Below are 25425 nucleotides of genomic sequence, written 5' to 3'. Positions count from 1 at the left end.
ACTTGAAGAGCCAGATCTTCTGCTTCTTGAGGACGTCAAGAAGAAGATAAGAAGGCTCTAATGTGTTGTGGGAGATTGCTACAGGTTTAATGAGCCAGGTATGAGAAGGCGCAAACCCCTGCGCCTTTATTGTAACTGTACCCCTTCATAGGCGTCAAAGCGTTTTTCAGCGAGTAGCACGCTACTCCAGAACCCAAAAGGATTTGTGGTGGATTAGTGTAGGGAAATATGAGCTATGTACGTGGTAGTGAGACACCAGCAGAGCGGACATGTCATCACCTCTATGTCTCTGCTAATCCCTTTTTCATTGTGTTTATTACGTACACTCCCTGGTTCTGTAAACAGTTGTTCTAACCAAGGTCAATCAATATTAGAAGTAACTTTCTGACACCGACCGAGTAATTATTGTTAGTGCAAGCAGCTTCCCCTGCACATGCCTGTTTCCCACCGAAACTACGTCATCCCTTTAAACCTTGTAACAATCTTCCTGCACCGAGTCCTTTTAATTATGCAGGTGTTCAGAAAACTAAATCTCATGTAACCACTTGCATTTTTAATTGGCAGCATCTAAAATTCCCAAAAATGCCCTTTAAATAACAGATCTGTGAGGTATTCCATCTTTTTTTTTTTTTTTTTTTTTTTTTTACTGTGTTCCTCTTTCCCTTCTACTGTGGACACTAGTAAGTTGAACTCTGCTGGGTCTGTGGCCTGCTAAACAGGCCTGAGCAACATACTTAATGTTTTGTGTTTAAATGGATAACATGGAATCACGATCGCTCTGACAGGGCAAGTATAATGTGTGCCGAACCACTGCACAGCTCCAATGTGTAGCAGCAAAGGTGTTGGAAAGAAAGAAACATTTTCCCCACCTTCACTCAAGACATAGGGCCTGATTACAACTTTGGAGGAGGTGTTAATCCATCCCAAAAGTGACGGTAAAGTGACGGATATACCACCAGCCGTATTACGAGTCCATTATATCCTATGGAACTCGTAATACGGCTGGTGGTGTATCTGTCACATTTGGGACGGATTAACACCTCCTCCAAAGTTGTAATCAGGCCCATAATGTATACATTAGTCTGCATGTTATGCCTAAGGGGTCTGGACTGCAGGACACACTTGCAGTATAAAAAAAAGCAAAGAAAAAAAGCCATCATTGTCTAACTTGTGATAGGAGGCTGCTATCAAAACCAACTGTGTTGCATGACTCTAATCGTAGCTGTGCTGCATTACACTCCAAGTGCATGTTCCCAAGTACTGGGCCCAGCACATACATATCATGCCAACCGGTGACCCCTCTCCTCCAAGCAGATGATACAGTGTGTGTTAAACAGGGAGCACCGCTTCCCACACTTGTGTACAGGCATGGTGGAATGATATCACTTGGTGTGATTATGTACTCATATGACACCTTTGCCAGGTGACAGAGAGCACCTTATCACCAGCAAGTGGCCCCTGCGTTGGGTCTTGTAATAATGCTGCAGGGCCGGTGTGTGTGGCAGTCTTCACATGGGTTGGCACCTGGTGGTAGACACGTAAGGCCCAGGGAGACCGCTGCCAGAATGCTCTCTCCCTCACAAATGAGACAACTGGTAGGGAAATGACAGGATGATCTGGGGGGGTGCTGTACTATTGTTGACCTGAAGGGGCTGCTGTACTGTCGTCGTGGCCCGGGGGAAGATGGGCATCTTTTAATGGTAGCATAAGTATTGCCTGGTAGGCAGCCACCACGGAAGACCCTTGGATAGGGCCCCCACACAGCCTGCCCCTGTAGATCTCATATAAAACAGTGTTTCTTGCATCGGTTCTCTTCGGCGCCAGTAGAGCTAATTGGCTAAAGGTTTAGTGAGGTTTGCTGACGAATTACAGCTCTGAGTCAACTTCTGCTTCTTCGTTGTGTGTTTCCAAAATACATTTCTACAAGAACCAAGTTTCTTCCTGAGCGTACAACTCTGTTTACTTGAAAAAAGTACGATTTTTTTTTTCAAGAATATTGTAAACAAAACAAGCCGATTTAAAGCACCACGGCTGCCATGAGCATGAGCGCGAAGGAGAGACACAAAAGAAAAAAGAAGTTTGCTTGTAGTCAAACAGTGTCAAACGTGCAATTAACAATGTAACAGGGTCGACGGGCAAGGTGGTAACCAAACTGCCCCAAGGAGGGACAAACATTAAGCATTTACCAATGATAACAAAGGATTTTTGAAAGGCCAGCCCATGAATGAGTGATAGTCATGGGTGTGTGGTGGGCGTGGTTAAAAGCCCACAGAGAGATTACAACAGGTCAGAGTGCTTGTATGCTCGACCTAAAAAGGATAGAGAAAGTAGAATCCTGTTGGTAAAAGGTACTTTGGAGCAATCCTGAGACACCAAAGTAACACTGGCAATGCTTTACACCTATAATGTAAATCAAAATGCTTTTCTAATTAATTTTATGATGCAAATGAATAGCAAAGATTGATATTATCGTCACAAGGAATTTTAATTTGGTGTGGGACGGAAACCTGGTAGAGGGAAGGGCTCAACTAACACATTTTCAGTACTGTCTTGCTGCCACTGCCCGAGGGATATTTGGTGAGAGTATACAAAACAGGAGTAAAATGTAGGTAATCTTGCAAAATTAAACTCCTAAGGGTAAGGTTGACACTCAAAGGCCAACTAAAGACCAGGCTTAATAATAAAGCAGAACTTGCGCTACAAGTAATCAACACATTAACTAGACAATTAAAAGAAAACGTGGAAATGGCCTATACCTGTGAGATATGATCTAGGTTAGGCTCTTGTCTGATGGAGAAGCAAAAATTAGAAAAATGTGGAAAAATGTATAAAACCTTTTTGCTGCAAAATACATTCTGAAATAACTTTATATCTGATAAGCACACCAGGATCACTGCTGAGCTGGTCACAACAGTGGAAACGTCTGCAATCAACTATTCATAATCTAGGGACCAATGAAGTCTCTGTCCCAGGCAGCAGCAACACTGGTAACTTTTAGAAACCTTTTCTCCACTCTTACTTTTAAAAGTGATGGCTCTGTAGAACCATATTACAAAGGCGGAGAGGGTAATGCTCTCAAAGATCTACGTTTTTTTTCAATTATTCTTAAACCAGGCAAGATGCTCTTTGCTCCTCATTTAGACCAAAACTCTACCGTTAGCTTGGCTCGTAGGCTCAACAAATGACTCCAGACATAATCTACTGTTGATGTGGATGCATTAACAGACAGGGAGATACACCATGATTTTAGACGTGTAGTTCGCCCACCTGAGAAGGCCCAAAGAAAGAAAGTAACCATAATATTGGTATCCTTGGATGCGAAAAGGCCTTTAACCATGAAGACTAGCCATTACCTAGACTTTATCTGAAAGAGATGGGTATAAGCCCTAACTTCCTTAAAGTGGAGATGCCAGCTAGTATAATCACTTGGCAAGAATAGCATTACACAGCCAGAAGTTGGATCTAATAAAGCTGAAAAGAAAAACTAAACAGAGATTTCTCCTTTCCCTGCTCCTTCCTGCATTAAGTACTGAACTGCTTGCATTTTGAATCCGAATATTTAGAGACATTTGATGGTTTGGGCCAGATGTACAAATTAATCAATTAATCTTGCTCACAGACTGATTCTTAACACTAAGTAGCTCAGTGACATACCTTCCTGCATTGATATTTCAGCTCCAAATATTGAAAAACCTGGCTTGAAATAAAATTTGTTCCTTTTAAGACTTGAGGTTAAAACGACTGGGCAATGAATGAGCTGTTGCACCTTAAAGGAGTTTATGGTTTCAGTGGGTCTTCTATGTTTCTTTGCTACGCAGAATAGGTAACTATTAATGCACTGCCTAGAGTTCTTTTTTTTTTCTTCTAAGTGCTTACGCTGAAAGTAGATACCCCCAATATTTTACTAAACTTCAACAAAATATCTCACATGTCGTATGGAAAACTTCTCAAGCTATTTCTATTGAAGTCCCTACAAAGGAAAAGAACTGCAAACGGTGTGGCTTTACCTAACGTTAAAGCATAATTTCAAGCAACCCAACTGAGAATGGTGTTTGTATGGTTCAAACAGAAAAAAGATAAGTTATGACAACATAAAGCAAAAGCAGTCATGGGGAGAAAACAATGGGATGGTACTTGGTTAAGAAGAGGTCTATGACAACCTAACGCATATTTAAGCACACCGGCAGAGACTATTCTCACAGTCTGGTACAATGTTACTATTGTCCAGTGACTTGCCTCATTAACTTCACGCCAAGTCTCACCTGGGCCCTCCATAATGGACTACTTGAAATATGATGTAAAGATGAGTGCAGATTTTGATCGGATATGTTTCATAAATGCAGAATTAAATAATTCACGGAAATGTAAATTAGATTTTAAACTTAGCAAATACAGGCCTGTGAAATCTGAATATATAGGGCACTTGGTAATCCATCCAACAATCACCAAAAAAAGCAGTTTTAAGACCACATTTGAGGCCCTCCAGTTAAGGGATTTACTAACAAATATAAAGATACTTGTTATTTTTGTAAACTAGTGTGATCTCCTCCTTGAGTCCTGTGTCTCATTTATTGACTCTGTGTGTATTTGCAGATGTCTAACACTCCTTTCTGATAATCTTAAGGCTGCTCGACCACACTACCCCATAAAAGAGCACCTTGGGATTGCTAGAGCAAGCTCCTGTCCACTAGCAAGGGAGCCCCTGAACTCTTTATCTCATTTTGACATATCATTTAAAAAGCCAGCTTTATATGTTGGTAGCGCAGTGGTGGGATACAAGACTTGAAATCTGCTCTACCACTCTGTTTATAAGTGATACCACAAAAGAACCAAAAAATGTATTTAGTTAGGAAACATTTTTTCCAATTTCTAATTTTTTTCTAAATTGTTTAAAATTTACTGATAAAGCCTAGTCCCCCGGTCCAAACTGTTTAGAATGTAAAAATACTTTAGTTAGGCATTTTAGTAGTCCACTTAGATTTTTTTTAAGTTTAAAAAAAAAAAAAGAAAAGAAAAAAAAAAGGTCCCAACTATTTCAAAAAAACATGTCTGAGGCAGCAAGTATATCCCAGAAGAACGAGTTACTTACCTTCGGTAACGACTTTTCTGGTGGATACATTAGCTACCTGTGGATTCCTCACCTCATGGATTCCTCACCTCATGAATACTCCCATGGCGCCAGCATTCGACGGAAATCTTCTTACTAGTCTCTGCACGTCGACGAGGACGTCACTGTCTCGCACGCGACGCCGTCTGACGTCATACAGGCAATAAGAGGTCCTCGACGACGTGCAGACGTCAGTACCAATCATTTTTTACGTGCATGAGAACAACCAGGCAATGCAATGAAAGAGCAAGGCAACATCCATTATATTGTAAAATACACCACATTGTATGAATAACTGTAAATCTTTTTATGTACATATATATATATATATATATATATATATAAAACTCTCTCTTTTAAAATATATACACACACCAAGTATATACATAAAGATATATACACATATACACATATATATATATAAATATATTATATATATACATCTATTGCACCCTCAAGGACCAAGAGGAGCGCACTCAAGGATTACTTGGCAAGACCATAAAGGCAACGGGGAGGCGGGTGGGACCGTGAGGAATCCACAGGTAGCTAATGTATCCACCAGAAAAGTCGTTACCGAAGGTAAGTAACTCGTTCTTCTGATGGATACAACTACCTGTGGATTCCTCACCTCATGAATAGAGTCCCAAAGCAGTACCACGCCCGGCGGTGGGTGCCTAAATGGTCAAACCAAGAAATCCTGCAGCACTGACCGTGCAAAATGGCCGTCCCTTCTAACCTCAGAATCTAAACAGTAATGTTTTGCAAAAGTGTGAAGGGACGACCAAGTTGCGGCCTTGCAGATGTCGACCACAGGAACACCTCTGGCTAAGGCCGAAGTGGCCGACTTAGCTCTGGTGGAATGAGCTCTAATGCCCTCAGGAGGATCCTTCTTTGCCAAAGAGTAACATATTTTAATGCAAAGAACAACCCACCTGGATAGTGTTCTCTTGTGGACTGCCTTTCCTCTCCTCTTGCCCACGTATCCAATAAACAGCTGATCCTCCAGCCTGAAATCCCTTGTTCTATCGATAAAGAAGCTCAACGCTCTCTTTGGGTCCAGACGGTGCAGTCTTTCTTCCTCTTTGGAAGGATGAGGCGGAGGATAGAACGTGGACAAAGTAATTGCCTGAGCCAAATGGAAGGGTGAAACAACCTTCGGGAGGAAAGCAGCCTTGGTCCTCAACACCACCTTATCCCCATAAAAAGTTGTATAAGGGGGTTTTACTGATAAGGCCTGCAACTCACTCACTCTCCTTGCTGATGTTATAGCTATCAGGAAGACTGTTTTTAAAACCAAATACCTCAAGGGGCAAGAATGCATAGGTTCAAAAGGGGACCCTATAAGGAAAGTCAGGACTAAGGACAAATCCCATTGCGGCATAACGAATGGCTTTGGAGGATATTGATTTAGAAGACCTTTCAAGAATCTGATAACAATAGGGGATTTAAATAAAGATGGTTGGTCTGGAAGACATATGAAGGCTGACAAGGCCGATAAATAACCTTTAATGGTAGCCACTGCACAACCTTTTTGCGCCAGAGATAGAGCAAAAGACAAAATGTCCGATAGATGAGCATGTAAGGGATCAATCTGCCTCTCTCCACACCACGCAACAAATTTAGACCACCTATTAGCGTAGATAGATTTAGTGGAGTGTCGCCTGGCCGCTAATATAACATCCACTACCTCAGGCGGGAGAGAGAAGGAACTCAGGTTGCCCCGTTCAATCTCCAGGCATGTAGGTGCAGACTCTGGAGGTTGGGGTGTAGAACCTGCCCCTGCGACTGTGAGAGGAGGTCTGCCCTGAAAGGGAGACGGAGCGGCGGGCACGTTGAGAGTTGAAGAAGGTCGGAGTACCACACCCTCCTTGGCCAATCCGGAGCTATTAAGATTACTAGAGCCCGGTCTTGGCGAATCTTCCTCAATACTCGAGGAATCAAGGGTATGGGAGGAAACGCGTAAAGCAACTGGCCGCACCAGGTCATTTGAAACGCGTCCCCCAACGCTTCCTGCATCGGATACTGAAGGCTGCAGAACAACGGACAATGCGCGTTCTCTCGAGTGGCGAACAGATCTACCCGAGGAAACCCCCACTTCTGGAAGATTAAACGGACTTGATCTGGATGGAGACGCCACTCGTGGTCTGCCGAGAAGTGGCGATTGAGACTGTCCGCACGCACGTTCAAAACTCCGGCCAGATGGTTTGCTATCAAGCAAATCCGATGGTCCTTTGCCCAGGACCATAGTCGAAGAGCTTCTCTGCAGAGAAGGTACGACCCCACTCCTCCCTGCTTGTTTATGTACCACATCGTGGTAGTATTGTCCGTTAGGACCTGTACCGACTGACCACGAAGGGAAGGGAGGAAGGCCTTGAGAGCCAGACGTACAGCCCGTAACTCTAACAGATTGATGTGAAAAATCTGTTCCTCTGGAGACCAAAGACCTTTGATCTCCAGATCCCCCAGATGAGCTCCCCACCCTAGAGTGGAAGCATCCGTTATGACTGTTGTCACTGGTGGCGACTGCTGGAACGGCTTTCCTTGTGAAAGATTGTTGCTTGCAATCCACCACTTCAAATCCACAGCAGCATCTCTGGAGATCTTGACAGTACCCTCTAGATCCCCTCTGTGTTGAGACCACTGCCTTCGGAGGCACCACTGAAGAGCCCTCATGTGCCAGCGAGCATGCGTGACCAACAGAATGCAGGAGGCAAAAAGACCGAGCAGACGAAGGACCTTGAGGACTGGAACTACCGCTCCATTTCGAAACATTGGAACCAAATCCTGAATATCTTGAATCCGGAGGAAAGGCCCGACCCAATGTTGTATCCAGTACTGCCCCTATGAACAGGAGGCGCTGAGAGGGCTCTAGGTGAGATTTGGGCTCGTTCACCGAAAAGCCCAGGTCGAACAACAACTGGGTTGTTGACTGCAGATGACGCAACACAAGCTCCGGGGACTTGGCTTTGATTAACCAATCGTCCAAGTAAGGGAATACTGCTATCCCCTTCCTTCTGAGCTCTGCCGCAACCACCGACATCACCTTCGTGAAGACTCGAGGTGCTGAAGTAAGACCAAACGGAAGGACCGCAAACTGGTAGTGTTGCGATCCCACCACAAACCGGAGATACTTCCTGTGTGACTTGAGTATCGGGATATGAAAGTAAGCATCCTGCAAGTCGACAGACACCATCCAGTCTTCCATGTTCAACGCCAAAAGCACCTGTGCTAGGGTCAGCATCTTGAACTTTTCCTGCTTGAGGAACCAATTCAAGATCCTCAGGTCCAGAATTGGTCTCAAACGACCATCCTTCTTGGGAATCAGGAAATACCTTGAGTAAACTCCTTGACCCCTTTCCTGCTCCGGGACCAACTCCACCGCGCCCTTTAAAAGGAGGACTTCTACCTCCTGTTCTAGCAACAGGAGGTGTTCTTGTGAACAATACAAAGGGCGGGGCGGGATGAGGGGCGGAAACTCCCGAAAGGGAAGGGTGTAGCCTTTTCCCACAACACTGAGAACCCAAGTGTCCGACGTAACAGTCTCCCATTTGGTGAGAAAATGCTGTAATCTTCCCCCTACAGGAGAGGAGTGAGTGGGAAATGGTGGAAGCCTAAGGCTGCTTCCCCTGCTGCACCCCGCCAGAGGGTGAGGAAGAGGCAGAGTGCTGCTGAGAAGCTCCCCTGGTGCGGACCCTACCCCTCCCCCTAAAAGATCTATAGGGATGGGAAGAGGCAGGTTGCTGATATCTTCCCCAAAAGGAAGAGGAGGAAGAGCCACGCCCAAATCCACGAAACCTCCTGAAGAATCTGGAAGAGGCCGTGGAAGAAGGAGCTTGGAGTCCCAGCGACTTAGCCGTGGCCCTGCTCTCCTTAAACCGTTCCAAGGCCGAATCAGCCTTAGCCCCAAACAGTTTGTCCCCATCAAACGGGAGATCCAACAATGTGGACTGTACATCTGCCGAAAAGCCCGAGTTACGGAGCCAGGCCTGTCTCCTTTCCACCACAGTTGTGCCCATTGCTCTGGCTACCGAGTCGGTGGTATCCAGTCCCGTCTGGATAATTTGGGTCGCAGCAGCCTGAGCATCAGAGACAAGATCCAAAAGACCCTGGGGAAGCTCTGTAAACGAAGAGGAGATGTCATCCATCAGAGCATGAATATACCTCCCCAGGATACAGGTTGCATTGGTGGCTTTTAAAGCCAGACTGCAGGACGAAAAAATCTTCTTCGACTGCGCCTCCAGCTTTTTTGAATCTCTGTCCCCCGGCACCGTCGGAAAAGAACCAGGCGCTGACTTGGACGAACAGGAGGCCTGCACAACCAAGCTCTCCGGCGTAGGGTGCCTAGATAGGAAACCAGGATCAGTTGGAGCCGTCCGATACCTCCTGTTCACGGCTCTGTGAACTGCTGGGGAAGATGCCGGCTTCTTCCACACCTCTAAAACCGGATCCAGCAGAGCGTCATTAAAAGGTAATAGAGGCTCCGCCGCGGCTGAGGCCGGATGCAACACCTCTGTCAAAAGGTTTTGTTTTGCCTCCACCACCGGCAAAGGCAGGTCCAAAAAACTAGCTGCCTTCCGTACCACTGTATGAAAGGAAGCAGCTTCCTCGGTATATTCCCCCGGGGACGAAAGGTCCCACTCAGGGGAAGTGTCCAGCCCACTGGCCGACTCCAGTCCACGCAGCCCATCACCCGAGTCCTCTAGCTCTCCTTCCTCTAGGGCTCGTTGGTACTCCTGCTCCTCTAGTACCCGGAGAGCATGCCTCCTTGAATGCAGTCGTTGCTCAATCCGCGGAGTCGACAATACCTCCGCCGAAGTCGGAGATCGGCGCCGATCTTCCGAAGCCACCGATGCCGCATCCGGCGCCACAGGTAACTTCGGCGCCGACTGAAGAGCAGATGAAACGGATGGACCCACCGGAGTCACAGGCCGAAATCTCGACGTCGACGGGATGGAAATCCCTGGGGCCAATCCCTCCGAAGCCATCGGAGCGGCCACCGGCGCCGACACTGGCGCCGAGCCCACGTTCCCAAACGGGAGAAAGGGCATAAAGGGTGCCGGCCGAAGAGGCGCAGGATCACCCAAAGAAAAGGCCAAAGGCCCAGCCGGAGCACCCCCTGGAGCCATCTGTTGGAAGATGGCATACATCGCATTCAAGAATGCGGAACTATCGGCTCCAGGGGTGGGAAAAGCCGGATACTGGGGTGCCTGACTCGGAGGCGACCCCGACGCCGGCCTCGGCGTCTGCGCCGGAGAAAACACTTGAGGCTCCAATACCTCAATCACCGACGCCTGTCCAGGCGAAGTTGGAGACGCCGGAGAGAGCAACGGCGTCGAAGGATGCGGCGTCACCGTGGGGCTGACCTCCCATGTCCTCCGGCGCCGATCCGGAGACCTGGAACGAGCCTCCCTTGAATGACGCCGAGATTCTCTACGGCGCCGGGAGTCTCGATGACGCCGATGTCTTGGAGAAGACTTTTTCTTGTGATGCTTCTCCTTTGACTTGGCCATAAACAGCTTCGCCTCGCGTTCTTTAAGGGCCTTCGGATTCATGTGCTGACACGAATCACAAGTCGAGACGTCGTGGTCGGAGCTCAAACACCAAAGGCAATCGGAATGAGGATCCGTCACCGACATCTTGCCTCCACACTCACGACAAGGCTTAAATCCAGACTTTCTCTGCGACATTATTTCCACAGAGAAAGAGTACGCAGCAAGATATACACTGTAACCGCAAGAGTAACAGTTGCTCCCTCGAAGATAACCGTTTCGAATGCACGGAAAAAAGGGAACTGACGTCTGCACGTCGTCGAGGACCTCTTATTGCCTGTATGACGTCAGACGGCGTCGCGTGCGAGACAGTGACGTCCTCGTCGACGTGCAGAGACTAGTAAGAAGATTTCCGTCGAATGCTGGCGCCATGGGAGTATTCATGAGGTGAGGAATCCATGAGGTGAGGAATCCACAGGTAGTTGTATCCATCAGAAGCTCAACCTGGGCACCCTACCAAAACTTTAACTTGGCCCAACTTAAGGCCCCCTGCCAAACATGGAAACTTGCCATGGGGTCTAAGCCTCACAAAAGCCCATCTGTAGCAGCTGCTGGCAGAAAACAATAGAGCCATAGCAAGTAAAGAAGCCCCTTGTGTGGAAGAAGAGGGCGATGAGGATGATGAACCCTGCCACAACTCCACTGACAGTAACACCACTGGGAGCACTTTTGATAGTATCTCAGGAGATGGAGACAGTGAAGGTGCTGAACTCCAGAAGCTAGCTAAGAGCATAGAATTAGAGGCTAAACTCTCGGCTATACAGAAAGAAATAGCTGAGATGGGCCTAGGACCCTTCTCTGGTGGCACCAACATTCTAAATAGGGAGAAAGAAGAAGCTTTTGACCAGAAGATCCCCAAGGGATTGCCCCCAAATATGTAGAATGTGATGATATCACCAAGTAGTTTATAACCTTTGAGAGGACTTGTAAAATAAGGAAACGTAGCCAAAAGTATTGGGGCTCTCTACTCTGGCAGCTGTTCTTAAGAAAGTGAATGAGGCAGATGCTGAGTCACATGACCGAATGAAGGATACTCTGATTGAGGGATTTGGACTCACAACTGAGGAGTACAGGATCAGGGAGACTAGGAAAACCGCTAGTCAATCCTGTGAAGATATTGTTGACTTCTCAGTTAAAACACCAGGTGGCTGGTTAAAAAGGGAACTAGGAGCAAGACTATGATGGGCTTTATAATCTTATAATGAAAGAGCATCGGTTAAGTAACTGTGTGTCCGAAAAACTGCATTGGTTCCTGGTAGATCTAGGTCCAATTCCCAAGAACTGGGAAAGAAGGCAGGCCACTGGATCAAGACTGGAATATCCCAAAACAACTCATGGTTAAGGTGACCAAATAAAAGGCAATGGAAAGCTCCCCGCTCCCCACCCAAAAAGGGAAAGCTGGTGACCAGTTTAAAGATAAAAACAAAGAGTCTCCGAAAAGCCTCCAAAAACTTGTTCAGGAGGGTGGGCCCAAGACAAAACACAGACCAAGGGTGGGTACCAGGGTAAGAACTGGGACCCTAATAAGGGTTGGTGCTTTAATTGCAAAGGCAATGGGCACCGAAGGGGAGGACCCTGCCTGTCCCAAAAATAATCCCCCTAGTTTACTTGAAGCTCCTGCTGCAGTGGTAAGTCTCCAGATGGGATCCTAGGTGGGCTCTGACTGTGTCAAAGAGCTCACAGAAGCAACTTTAGTCTCGGAGAGTGGGGTGGATGTCGCTGCCCTGGCTGTCTGGCCCACTAATTTAGAGATGTACAGACAACAGTCTCAAATTAATCGGCTCGGAGTTGATGCACTGAAGGATACAGATGCAAGTGTCACCATAGTGAATGAAAAACTGATATCCCCAGAACATTATCTGACTGGTGAAACTTTCGCAGTCATCAATGCTGACAACCAAACAATGATCAATCTCATGACAATGGTGTCCTTAGAATGGGGATGGGTTACCGGCTAGAAAAAGGTGGTGACATCCCCTGCAATTCCTGTGGCCTCTCTGCTAGGAAATTATCTGGACTCCTCGGCAGGGGCTGAGGTCGAAAGAAAAACCTATGCCGCTATGCTGGGCATACCTGAATCGGTGTATGTGAAAAAAGAGCACGATGTAAAGCTCAGGCTGGAAAAGAGGTGCTGGAGCCTGGAATAATGGCCCAGCCCTCCAAGAGAAAAGGCAGGAGGTCTGGTAAGCCAGCTTCTTAAAAGCCCCAAGCTAAGAGCCCCACTCCTCAAGAAGTAGTCCCATCAGCCCTTGAGGAAGCGGAGTCCCAGGAACTTGGGCCTTACACGGCAGGGCTCCTAGACCCAGGGGGACCCTTTAGGGAAGAGCTGTGCCAGGGGCAAAGGACCTGTCCCACTCGTGAGAGCCTGAGACAGCAAGCTGCTGACCACAGAAAGGAGCCCTGTGGGTGCCTGTATTAATAAATCAATCACTGGAATCAGTGAGTGTTTATTATTATGAGAGGTTTGATTACAGACATACCTATTTTCAGTGAAACCATCATGTAGTTAGGCAACTCGTATTGATGAATGTCAAGCATGTGCACTTAAAATGGCTTTCCTGATCACTTACTATGTCTAAGAATCGATAAAGACATAGCAGGGACATATCTGCTCTTGCAGGTATGTCCACAAATTTAATCTATGCCATCTGCCTTAGGTCTGTAAGGGCCGCTGTACGGTTGACTTACATGTATTGCACGCAGTGTTAGTGGACAAGGCACACAGGCTGTGTGCCATATCGTGTTTTCACTTTTAGCTGCACCAAGACACCCAGCCTGCAGTTGCAGTCAGTATGAGTTTGCTCCTGGGTTCTTTTAGAGTGGTACCAGCTGTGCTGCAACTCTTGGGGGACCCTCTTTAGTACCCCTGCCCTAGGTCCCAGAGGCACCATTTACTAGGGGCTTACAGAGGTGCTAAATGCCTACCCACTTGGGTATCAAGTGCCCAGGTGTCTTGTTTTGGGGCAGGAACACTGGCACTGGGGACCTGGTTCACATGAACCCAGTGCACTTCAGTCAAAGTTGCTTCAAAAAAACAGGCAAAAAGTGGGGGGGGACTACTGCAACTAAAACCCAGTTTCCTACAATCTTCTGTTTTGCTTTACTTCTTTCTTATATAAGGAACACTTACTCAGTTTGGTGTAGCACTTATACACACCCACCGCTCTTTTTTCAAGGAGGAAACGGTTACTTACCAGTAGCAGTAGTTTTGCAGCTTGAAGAATTTTGTAGATTAACATGCTTTGCATTATTACACCATCTAGTGGTTGGGTCTGGAAACGTCCTCGTTTTCTCTCATTCCATTATTTTTTTTTTTTTGGGTGTTGTCGACCACCATTTGGTGGTAAGACTATTCCTTGTGACGTCAGTTGGCGCCACAGAAGTTCCAGTACATGGTCGCCATCTTCACATTCCTTTTTAATTTTCCTCCCTCCATTTAAAAAATATATTTATATATTGCCCTTCCCACCTGTGTTTCATCTCCCATTCCTGAGGAGGCAGGTGGGTCACATGTGAACCCAGAAAAATATTCAACCTGCAAAACTACTCCTTCTGGTAAGGAAAAATGTCATTGTGCTGCATGGATCATTTCCTCGACCCACATGCTGTGCATAAGATTACATAGCGGTATCCTGTCTCTTAGGTTCATTGGATTAAAATGCTGATGTGTTAGCAAACTGGTGTTGTAGTATTATCTGTCCCACCTGTGCCTCCTTGCTCATCTGGATGTCCACACAGTAGTGTTTTGTGAAGGTGTGTGGAAATAACCAGGTTGCTGCTGCGCACAGTTCTTCAATGGGTAGGTTTGCAAGGAATGAAGGTGGTGCACCCTTCTTCCTGGTTTACAGTGCTATGGGGCACAAAGGTAATGGATTTCCTGCTCTGGTGTAGCAGGTTTGTATAATCTTCACTATCTAGCTTGCAATTGTTCTTTTGGTCACAGGTGATCCCTTTCTTGCTCATGCACAGGAGATGAATAATTGGGGTTTCTTACGAAAACCTTTTGTTTCCTATCGGTAGTACATTAGTGCCCTCTACACGTCTAGATTGTGAAGGGCTCTTTCGGCCTGTCTTGTGCTCTTGGAAGAAAGCTGTTAGTTGTATGCTTTGGCTGACATGGAATTGTGTCACCACCTTTACAATGACTTGCCTTGGGGAAAGCGCTGGAGTTTTGGAATAGTATAATTTACTATTCCAACTCCAGTCTGCGCCACCACTTAAAGTCCAACAGCGCTTTCCCTAAGGCAAGTCATTGTAATGACTTGCGTGGTAAAGGGATTTGTTGTAGAAATGCATTTGTGGTTCAAGCCGCGCTGTAAAGGCACAGTGTCGTTCAAGACGCATTGTTAAGGCTGTTTCCCTTAGCAGATCCTGTTCTGCCTCAGATCATGTGCCCTCTGGACGCCTTCAGCAGGTCTGAGTATCAGGTCTGTCTGGCTCATTGTAGGGCTAGGAGGATGAATGTTATCCCTGGTTGTCTGGCCTTGTCCAGTACCCTTGGGGAGAAGAATCGGTGAAAAGGCATATGCAAATGTCCTTGACCAATATATTGACAGGGCTTTCCCCTTCGATTGATGGTGTGGGAACCTGGAGAAGTCTTGGCATTTTGCATTTTCTTGGGCTTCTGAAAAGGTCAATGCTTGGTGTGCCCCAAACTTTGAAAATGTTGCTCAGTACCTCCTATTTCATCTCCCATTCATGGAAGGTGCTGTCGTGCCAGCTCAGACTGTCTGTTTCCATGTTTTGTTTCCCTGATAGGTGAACTGAAATTTCTCTTGGAATTGCCCAGCTCCATATCTCCTGAGCTAGCTTGGACAGAGGGAAGGACTTCGTCCCCCCCCCCTGCTTGTTGAGGTAGAACATAGTCATCGTGTTGTCCCTCTGTATCAATACAGTCTGACCTATTACATGCACTCTGGACACTTATAAGGCAAGAAAAACTGTTAGTTTGTGTTTCACGGCATCCTTGGTGTTCCTTAGTCCTCTGACTTTTAGGTTGTCTGTGTGTGCTCCCAACCCTTGTGGAATCTGTCCATAGTTATGGTAACTGTGGGAGCTGGTATTTTGAATGGTCTCAGTATGTTCACATTTGTCTAGTTCTACCATTCCATTTCCCTTTGTACCTTTGCCGTAACAAGTTCTATATCCTCCCAGCTCCCTGTGGCTTGAGACCATCTGTTGCAGATCCATTCCTTAATGAGGTGCATTTGCAATTTCACATGCGGTATGAGTGGGATACATGATGCCATCATGCCCATCAACTTCACGGCAGACCTTACTGTCAGAGACCAACCCTTCTGGTAAAGGCATGTTTGTTCTGCAATTGCCTCTGCTCTCTTATGGACAGGATATGCTTGTGCTGTCCTTGAGTTTATGGCTGCGCCCAGGAACACTTTCACTTGTCCCAGTTGTGGTGAAGACTTATTGTGGTTTATTGTGTACCTGGGGCATTGCAGTGTTGTAATCACTGCTTGCATGTCATTGTCGCATTTTTCGTTTGATTGTGCTTTTACTAGCCAGTCATCTAGGTATGGGTAGACATGAATGCCTTGCCTTCTTAGGTGGGCTTCTACCACCACTAGACACTTTGTGAATACTCTTGGTGCCAATTGTATCACAAAGGGTTGCATCCTGAACTGTTAGTGTACCTTGTCTCAAACAAATGTGTGTCTTTGGTTCATGGATACATGTAGATAGGTATCCTTTAGATCTAAGATGGCCAAATAATCCCCCTTCTTTAAGAATGGTATTACTCCTTGCAGCGTTGCTATCTTGAAGTTTTGAGTTTGTATGAAACTGTTTAGAAATCTGAGGTTTAGGATTGGCCTTGGTGGTAAGTCTTGTTTTGGTACCAGAAAGTATGGGGAGTAGATCCCACTGCTTCCATTGGGGGAACACTTTCTATGGCTTGTTTTTGGAAGAGCTCTCCGACTTCCGAGGTGTGTAAAATTCCTGTCCACTGAAGTTTTTTGGGCCTTCGGGGTATGTGTGCAGGACTCTTGAGGAGTTCTATAAAGTATCCATGTTTTATTATGTTTAGGATCCAGTTGTCTGATGTGATTGTCCTCCATTCCTCAAAGAACCCCTATATTCTGTCCCCCACAGGGGTTTAGCGGTGGGGCTGGATGACACTCCAGTCCCTTGCCTGATCATCCTCCCCCTCTAGGAAGTTGGCCCCTTCCTCTTGTTCTCCCTCAAAATAGTTGCCTCACTGGGAGTTGCCACTGATGGTGTAGCGCTTGTTGTGTAGTTTGATGCATGAGGCTTTGGGGCTGCTGTTGTTGCTGCCTGTGAATGCTATCCTACCCATGGGCCTTCTGTTCGCGACCCCTCCTATTCGGAAGGGTCCTCTGAACTGGAGTGCTCCCGTGGCCTTCGCAGTGTTGTTGTCCTTTTTTATCTGCTGCAGAGTATTGTCTACACCCTGTCCAAAGAGAGCATCGCCTCTATGGGGCATGTTGAGAATTGAGGCTTGCACCTCTGTTTTGAACCATGATCCTGAGTATTGCTCCAGTACACATCTGCCTTCTGGCTACGTTTGCTGCTCCAGGAAAGATTTAAAGTAGGTTTCTGCAAAATTCTTGCCCTCCAGGATTAAGGTCTTGGCCCCCTTCAGGTACTCCTTAGAAGATGCTGCATTAGGCCCTCTATCTCACCCCCATTGTTGATGACCGTAGGGCTGTAGACACTTTTGTGGAGACGGATAGCGGTCTACCCCTTCCTTGGTGGACTCATCATCGACATATTGCAAAGTGTCCTTGAACTGGCTTTGTTCCTCAGACACTGCTGCTTCTTCAACTTCCTGGAGTTAATAGAACTCCTCTTGTTCCTCTATATAAGGCTCTGCAGGTGCTGTGGCCGCCATGCCTGAATAGTCGTCTCCAACCTCGGTGGCTGCCGAGGGTCTTGTTGGGATATGAAACTCCTTCAAGGAGTCGTCAAACTCCTTCTTTCTCCGAAGCAGGGCCAGCGTATTGGCTTCGAGTAGTAGCGTCTTTCGCTCGAGCGATCTTTGTTTAGAGTTGATCATAGGCAGTGTTCTCTTTTTTTGAAGTCGAGGGCTCTCCCGACCCTAAATACTTGCCCTTCACTCTTGCTCCTTCTTGAACAGCTGTGTACATCAAAGGTCTTATTGACGATTTTCTTCCATCAGTGTCCTTTGGTCGGGACCCGTGTGGCTCTTTCTGCTTGTGCTGAACTTTGGTCGTAGAGTATTTCGATGCAAGGCTGCCTTTGAGGATTATAAGTCCAGAGACTTTGCGTCTGTGCATTTCAGCATTTTTGTTACCTTTTGCTATTTATTCTCTGCATCATTTGCCAACTTCCTAGACATCTGTCTCCTTCCGGCGTCAGCTACGGAGTCTCTGACATCCAACTCCTCTCCTCGAGCTGGTTCGGCCTTCTAAACATTCTCCACGACGTCACAGGATAAGCGGAGGGATTTAAGAGATTCCTGTGCTTAAGTGCTTACCATGGTGTAGTGTTCTAGTCTTTGTCAGCATCATACCTTGAGTGTCTCAGATTCAAACTAAGTGCAGGCCTTGCAGTCCTCGTTCTTGTAGTTCCTCGGCAGACAAAGGTTGCAGACTTCGTGGGGGTCTCTTTTTGCGAATTTGTGGAGGCAGAACTTAAAAATAGTATTTACCATTACCCTTTTCTGACTCTCCCCTCTTCATTCTCTGGTCACGTGGATCCTACTGGTAGGGTCCCCCGTTGGGGTGAAGAAGGCTCTCCTTCTCCGTTCCTTAGCTCTTCTTGTGGCTTTGGTGTTTTTCTGTGATTTTCAGACTTCTTATTTCCTTTTCTCTCTTTTTCTCTGTGATTCTTCAGAGCTCCTCTGTCGTGCTTCTAGACCCAAGAGCAGAAAAAACAAATCTAAGGATGGCAACCACGCACAGGAACTTCCAGGGCGCCATCTGATGTCACAAGGGATGGATTTACCACCTAATAGTGGTAGGCAATGTTCACAAGGAAAAAGAGAGAAAACAAGAACAAGGACGTTTCCAGGCCCAACCACTAGATGGCGGAATAATGCACAGTATATGAACCCAGAAAAGGAGTCATGCTGCAAAACCAAGTTTATATATCAGTAAGATAACCTCAGCCCAGCTCAGCACTTTTACGCCTGCACTACCCTCCAACGCCTGCAATTAGCCCAAATCACCACTCCATTGGTCACAAACACAACCAGCCTGTCATAGCCACAGCAACCTCCAACAGGAGAATGGGAGACTAGACTGTCAGTAAACTATGGGAGCAGGGAACGTACATCCTCTGCAGCTACCACCAGGTATGGCAGAATATGACTGCAGCCCCCGTCACAGGTAATAATGTGCCGGAATAGACACAGCCTCTCTTGTACACTGTAGACTTAACTTCTCAGGCTGCTTCTACACATTGGTAGGGACCGACTTCAAGATCAATCCTAGAAAATTCCAAGCCTTTTCACATTGGATTACCTACTATTATGCTGGCCACAGACAGGGAGACATGGTCATTCACTTTCCCAGTATTTCTAGAATCGTTTCCACCATAAATAAAGCACAGATGAGATTTTCACAGCAGCCAAATAGTGATCTATCAATATCTCTGGGAGATGCTGAAGTTTGTAAAATCTGTTATTGTAAAAGTCAGGTATCTTATGATTTTCATTTCTCTGACCCCTTTCCTCCTAATTTTTACACCACCACTGTTTAGGGATATGCTTGAAATTCTATTAAGTGTGTAAGACTCCTAATGAAGATCCTAGGATGGAGGATACAAATATGCATTAGTTCTACATTTTATATTATTTTAATTCAAACAGTAAGAAAAAAACCCACAAATGTGGGGAATTAGGAAGAAATTAACAGCCTTTCTTTTAGTTAACGTCCTAGTTAACTATCTCACTTTGGAGAGGCCTGGCAGTCTTACAGAGGCAGAATCCATTTCCCTTACTATGCAATTTAATTTCAAATAAAAAACGTTTACTTGATCCCATTTGTTTCCCTCCATGCTCAAACCTCTCCTCTGTCTCCCCCTAGCCATCCTCATTTATCTCTCCTTCCCAAGCCCTCTCTAAAACTGCCCTTTCTCATGCTAATTACACATATAACTCCAAGGCTACATCCTAACCGAGCCCCTCTTTTCCAGGCCTTCCTAAGCCCAGTCACTCTCTGAAGTCACCCTCTTTCCCAAACATATCTCCTTCTCAAAATGGCTTCCATTCTACATGATGATTTCCTCCCCAGCTCTGCATCCCTGTAACCCCACCGCCTCCTCAAACATCTTTCTCTCCCCTGCTGTCATTCTGTGTCCTAACTCCCCTTCTAGTAATTTCTCCATTCCCTTCAGCCAGACACACATTTTCCACATAGTTCGTACCTCGGTTGAAAAACATGAATCTCACTACCGCTGTGCGCTTTAAGATCTTGAAGGGGTGGCCGCTCAGCACAATTCGTTTAACAATGATTCTGTCAGGATCCACAGACAGGAGAGAACCTGTGGCCACCAAATCCTGCATACCTTTAAAATCAAGCCATAAGATAATGGTCAGTCACATGCACAGCAGAACAAGTCTTCCAACTATACCTCACCCCCATTGGCTTTGCCACCCCATGGAGTGCCTTCCATCTCTGATCTTTATGCATCCAGTTATCATTTAATCCAAAGGCCCCTGCATAGTACTACATTTCGTTCATGCACTACTTGTAACAGAACCTTCTTCCCAGTGCCTCAAATCACTCATTAGTTTGGGATGGCTCAGCATCTTTTGTTCATGATAATTTTCCTTCCCTAAACACTGCAATAGTCACATGTTCCCTGTTGACAATGGGTATGACATCACTTACCATTACTCCTCGGCTTGAACATCAGCACAGAAGCTGGAGGGAAAGTGATGGGAGCATAAACTGTCACTACCACAGTGGTTTCCGAGAGTAGGAAACGCTCACACTTATGCTTATTGGCTGAAAGGGAAGAAAATGGAGGATTATATTCAGGTATCACAAGTCATGGCAGCTGTAGCATCTTGGGGAGTGCAAAGTGCCCTGTACTGACCTGTTGTATGCTGTGAGTATAGTGGGGATGCTCGGAAGCGCCTGAAGCCACAATGGAAAATCAGCTCTTCCTTGGATTTTAAAGGCTCATTGTTCCCTGGATGTCGCCTCACCGCCATGTTCACCAACGACATCTGAAAGCAGATATCCACAGATTGTAAGATTATCACAGATAAAACAAATCTTCAGCCATTAGTGCATCCTCTAAAAAAACCTTGATATGGTATCAGGGTGACACTTCATTACCATACCTACTTCTCTGTTGGCTACCAAAAACTGATTTATTTATCGCCAGTGAGTTGGTAACACTGTAGCCTCCTCCATATGCCGGACACCACATAAACATGAAAATCAAACCCTCATATTCATACACGCAGCCAAACACCTATCCATTGAATCCATAGAAGTAGTCACCTTTCCAATGCATCCTTCCCAAGATCATATAACCCTGGTGCCAGTAAAGTCTTTATTGAAAAAAAAGCACAAGACTCAACAACACAATCTCCATCAATTACTCAACACCTTTTGGAAACCTTCAGCCAACTGCGAGACCACACTGACCATGGATATGTAATCATATATGATGTTACATGGGGTGAAAGGCTGCAAATTCACACTGACCAACCAACATCTTACAGATATTCCCAACAGAAGAGTGTAATTCCCCTTAACACACGTCAACATGAACATGGGGTGCCAATGGACGTTCACAAACAGATTATGTAGACACAAAACTGTGCAGGTAAATTTACACCTAGCAGACACAGTTACACATACAGAATGTAAAAAAATGCTGTTCCTCTGACATTCAACAGATGAAGCCAAAAGGGCACAGATATTACATGTACTCAGAGATTACACTGAAAGAAAAGTGTGTAGCTTCTTTGTTAGCATTCGGATTTTCTCACTTACACTACATGCAGACAAAAAAACAACTGCAACAAGCTAACAGACTTTCTCAAAGAGATTACAGTGATACAAATACCTGTCAGGTCCAAGCAGTGCTATAATTCTACTCCAAAAGGCAGCTATCATAGTTGCGTCACGTATGGGTAAAGTTCAGATTTTCAAATACTTTGTGCAATCATGTGAAACATCTGTGGTATCAACAATGATGTCCGGTCAAAAGGAGTGCATGGAGATGGAACGGGTATGGTTGCCCAGCTATGGAATGTCTGTGGTTTGTAGGTTTTTGATAGTAAACAATCTTAATGTAGGTCATGGCAGGCTATGTTTAAAAAAAAAAACGTATTGACAGATTTGGCTAACTATACAACCACCACCAAAATACCCCCTTCAGCCGTATGTGGCACTGCCCATGACCACAAACATAACAGTGGTGTAGAAAAGAACAGGGAACCAGTGTATAGGCCACAGGAGTGATTTCAGCGTGTACTGCTTTCTCACACTTCTGGTTGATGCATGGCTTAGATGCGTCATCAACAGTTCAGAAAATCTGAAAAGGATATTGTGTGGGAAGCTACATGAGCAGCTGCAGAGAAACCGTAGAGCACAGTGGCAATCCACCTGAGTGATCCCACTGGTACCCAAAGCAGTAATGGACACAAAGACCAGTTGCAACCAGACAGTGAAGCAGACAAAGGCTCTTTGCTTTCTTTTAACGAGTAATCTGAACAAAGGTTTTGAATTATCATTAATAGAACTAATAATTGTTGTGTTCTATTTTCCTCGTTTAAAGAAGGTTTTTATTAAAAAATCAGAGCAAGGAATGTACTTCTAATCACATAAAGCACCCAACGAACGAGTTACTTACCTTCGGTAACGACTTTTCTGGTGGATACATTAGCTACCTGTGGATTCCTCACCTCATGAATACTCCCATGGCGCCAGCATTCTACGGAAATCTTCTTACTAGTCTCTGCACGTCGACGAGGACGTCACTGTCTCGCACGCGACGCCGTCTGACGTCATACAGGCAATAAGAGGTCCTCGACGACGTGCGGACGTCAGTACCAATCATTTTTTACGTGCATGAGAACAACCAGGCAATGCAATGAAAGAACAAAGCAACATCCATTATAATGTAAAAATACACCACATTGTATGAATAACTGTAAATCTTTTTATGTACATATATATATATATATATATATAAAACTCTCTCTTTTAAAATATATACACACACCAAGTATATACATAAAGATATATAGACATATACCTACATATATATAAATATATTATATATATACATCTATTGCACCCTCAAAGACCAAGAGGAGCACACTCAAGGATTACTTGGCAAGACCATAAAGGCAACGGGGAGGCGGGTGGGACCGTGAGGAATCCACAGGTAGCTAATGTATCCACCAGAAAAGTCGTTACCGAAGGTAAGTAACTCGTTCTTCTGATGGATACAACTACCTGTGGATTCCTCACCTCATGAATAGAGTCCCAAAGCAGTACCACGCCCGGCGGTGGGTGCCTAAATGGTCAAACCAAGAAATCCTGCAGCACTGACCGTGCAAAATGGCCGTCCCTTCTAACCTCAGAATCTAAACAGTAATGTTTTGCAAAAGTGTGAAGGGACGACCAAGTTGCGGCCTTGCAGATGTCGACCACAGGAACACCTCTGGCTAAGGCCGAAGTGGCCGACTTAGCTCTGGTGGAATGAGCTCTAATGCCCTCAGGAGGATCCTTCTTTGCCAAAGAGTAACATATTTTAATGCAAAGAACAACCCACCTGGATAGTGTTCTCTTGTGGACTGCCTTTCCTCTCCTCTTGCCCACGTATCCAATAAACAGCTGATCCTCCAGCCTGAAATCCTTTGTTCTATCGATAAAGAAGCTCAACGCTCTCTTTGGGTCCAGACGGTGCAGTCTTTCTTCCTCTTTGGAAGGATGAGGCGGAGGATAGAACGTGGACAAAGTAATTGCCTGAGCCAAATGGAAGGGTGAAACAACCTTCGGGAGGAAAGCAGCCTTGGTCCTCAACACCACCTTATCCCCATAAAAAGTTGTATAAGGGGGTTTTACTGATAAGGCCTGCAACTCACTCACTCTCCTTGCTGATGTTATAGCTATCAGGAAGACTGTTTTTAAAACCAAATACCTCAAGGGGCAAGAATGCATAGGTTCAAAAGGGGACCCCATAAGGAAAGTCAGGACTAAGGACAAATCCCATTGCGGCATAACGAATGGCTTTGGAGGATATTGATTTAGAAGACCTTTCAAGAATCTGATAACAATAGGGGATTTAAATAAAGATGGTTGGTCTGGAAGACATATGAAGGCTGACAAGGCCGATAAATAACCTTTAATGGTAGCCACTGCACAGCCTTTCTGCGCCAGAGATAGAGCAAAAGACAAAACGTCCGATAGATGAGCATGTAAAGGATCAATCTGCCTCTCTCCACACCACGCAACAAATTTAGACCACCTATTAGCGTAGATAGATTTAGTGGAGTGTCGCCTGGCCGCTAATATAACATCCACTACCTCAGGCGGGAGAGAGAAGGAACTCAGGTTGCCCCGTTCAATCTCCAGGCATGTAGGTGCAGACTCTGGAGGTTGGGGTGTAGAACCTGCCCCTGCGACTGTGAGAGGAGGTCTGCCCTGAAAGGGAGACGGAGCGGCGGGCACGTTGAGAGTTGGAGAAGGTCGGAGTACCACACCCTCCTTGGCCAATCCGGAGCTATTAAGATTACTAGAGCCCGGTCTTGGCGAATCTTCCTCAATACTCGAGGAATCAAGGGTATGGGAGGAAACGCGTAAAGCAACTGGCCGCACCAGGTCATTTGAAACGCGTCCCCCAACGCTTCCTGCATCGGATACTGAAGGCTGCAGAACAACGGACAATGCGCGTTCTCTCGAGTGGCGAACAGATCTACCCGAGGAAACCCCCACTTGTGGAAGATTAAACGGACTTGATCTGGATGGAGACGCCACTCGTGGTCTGCCGAGAAGTGGCGACTGAGACTGTCCGCACGCACGTTCAAGACTCCGGCCAGATGGTTTGCTATCAAGCAAATCCGATGGTCCTTTGCCCAGGACCATAGTCGAAGAGCTTCTCTGCAGAGAAGGTACGACCCCACTCCTCCCTGCTTGTTTATGTACCACATCGTGGTAGTATTGTCCGTTAGGACCTGTACCGACTGACCACGAAGGGAAGGGAGGAAGGCCTTGAGAGCCAGACGTACAGCCCGTAACTCTAACAGATTGATGTGAAAAATCTGTTCCTCTGGAGACCAAAGACCTTTGATCTCCAGATCCCCCAGATGAGCTCCCCACCCTAGAGTGGAAGCATCCGTTATGACTGTGGCCACTGGTGGCGACTGCTGGAACGGCTTTCCTTGTGAAAGATTGTTGCTTGCAATCCACCACTTCAAATCCACAGCAGCATCTCTGGAGATCTTGACAGTACCCTCTAGATCCCCTCTGTGTTGAGACCACTGCCTTCGGAGGCACCACTGAAGAGCCCTCATGTGCCAGCGAGCATGCATGACCAACAGAATGCAGGAGGCAAAAAGACCGAGCAGACGAAGGACCTTGAGGACTGGAACTACCGCTCCATTTCGAAACATTGGAACCAAATCCTGAATATCTTGAATCCGCTGAGGCGGAGGAAAGGCCCGACCCAATGTTGTATCCAGTACTGCCCCTATGAACAGGAGGCGCTGAGAGGGCTCCAGGTGAGATTTGGGCTCGTTCACCGAAAAGCCCAGGTCGAACAACAACTGGGTTGTTGACTGCAGATGACGCAACACAAGCTCCG

At 46.1% G+C, this 25425-nt stretch overlaps 1 protein-coding gene across 1 annotated transcript in view; it reads right to left on the bottom strand.

The window, feature by feature from the left end:
• TSR1 (TSR1 ribosome maturation factor) overlaps nt 1–25425 on the bottom strand; it is a 140270-nt gene that overhangs the window by 12317 nt on the left and 102528 nt on the right. Inside the window, exons 11-13 of the mRNA XM_069226156.1 lie at nt 20695–20827; nt 20487–20603; nt 20020–20160 (exon numbers count right to left, since the gene is read on the bottom strand). Coding sequence (XP_069082257.1) covers nt 20020–20160; nt 20487–20603; nt 20695–20827 — 391 coding nt within the window. The remainder of the gene's footprint in view (nt 1–20019; nt 20161–20486; nt 20604–20694; nt 20828–25425) is intronic.

This window comes from Pleurodeles waltl, chromosome 3_1 (genome assembly GCF_031143425.1).
Source record: "Pleurodeles waltl isolate 20211129_DDA chromosome 3_1, aPleWal1.hap1.20221129, whole genome shotgun sequence".
NCBI lineage: Eukaryota > Metazoa > Chordata > Amphibia > Caudata > Salamandridae > Pleurodeles > Pleurodeles waltl.
This window is presented reverse-complemented; position numbering and strand designations above follow the sequence as displayed.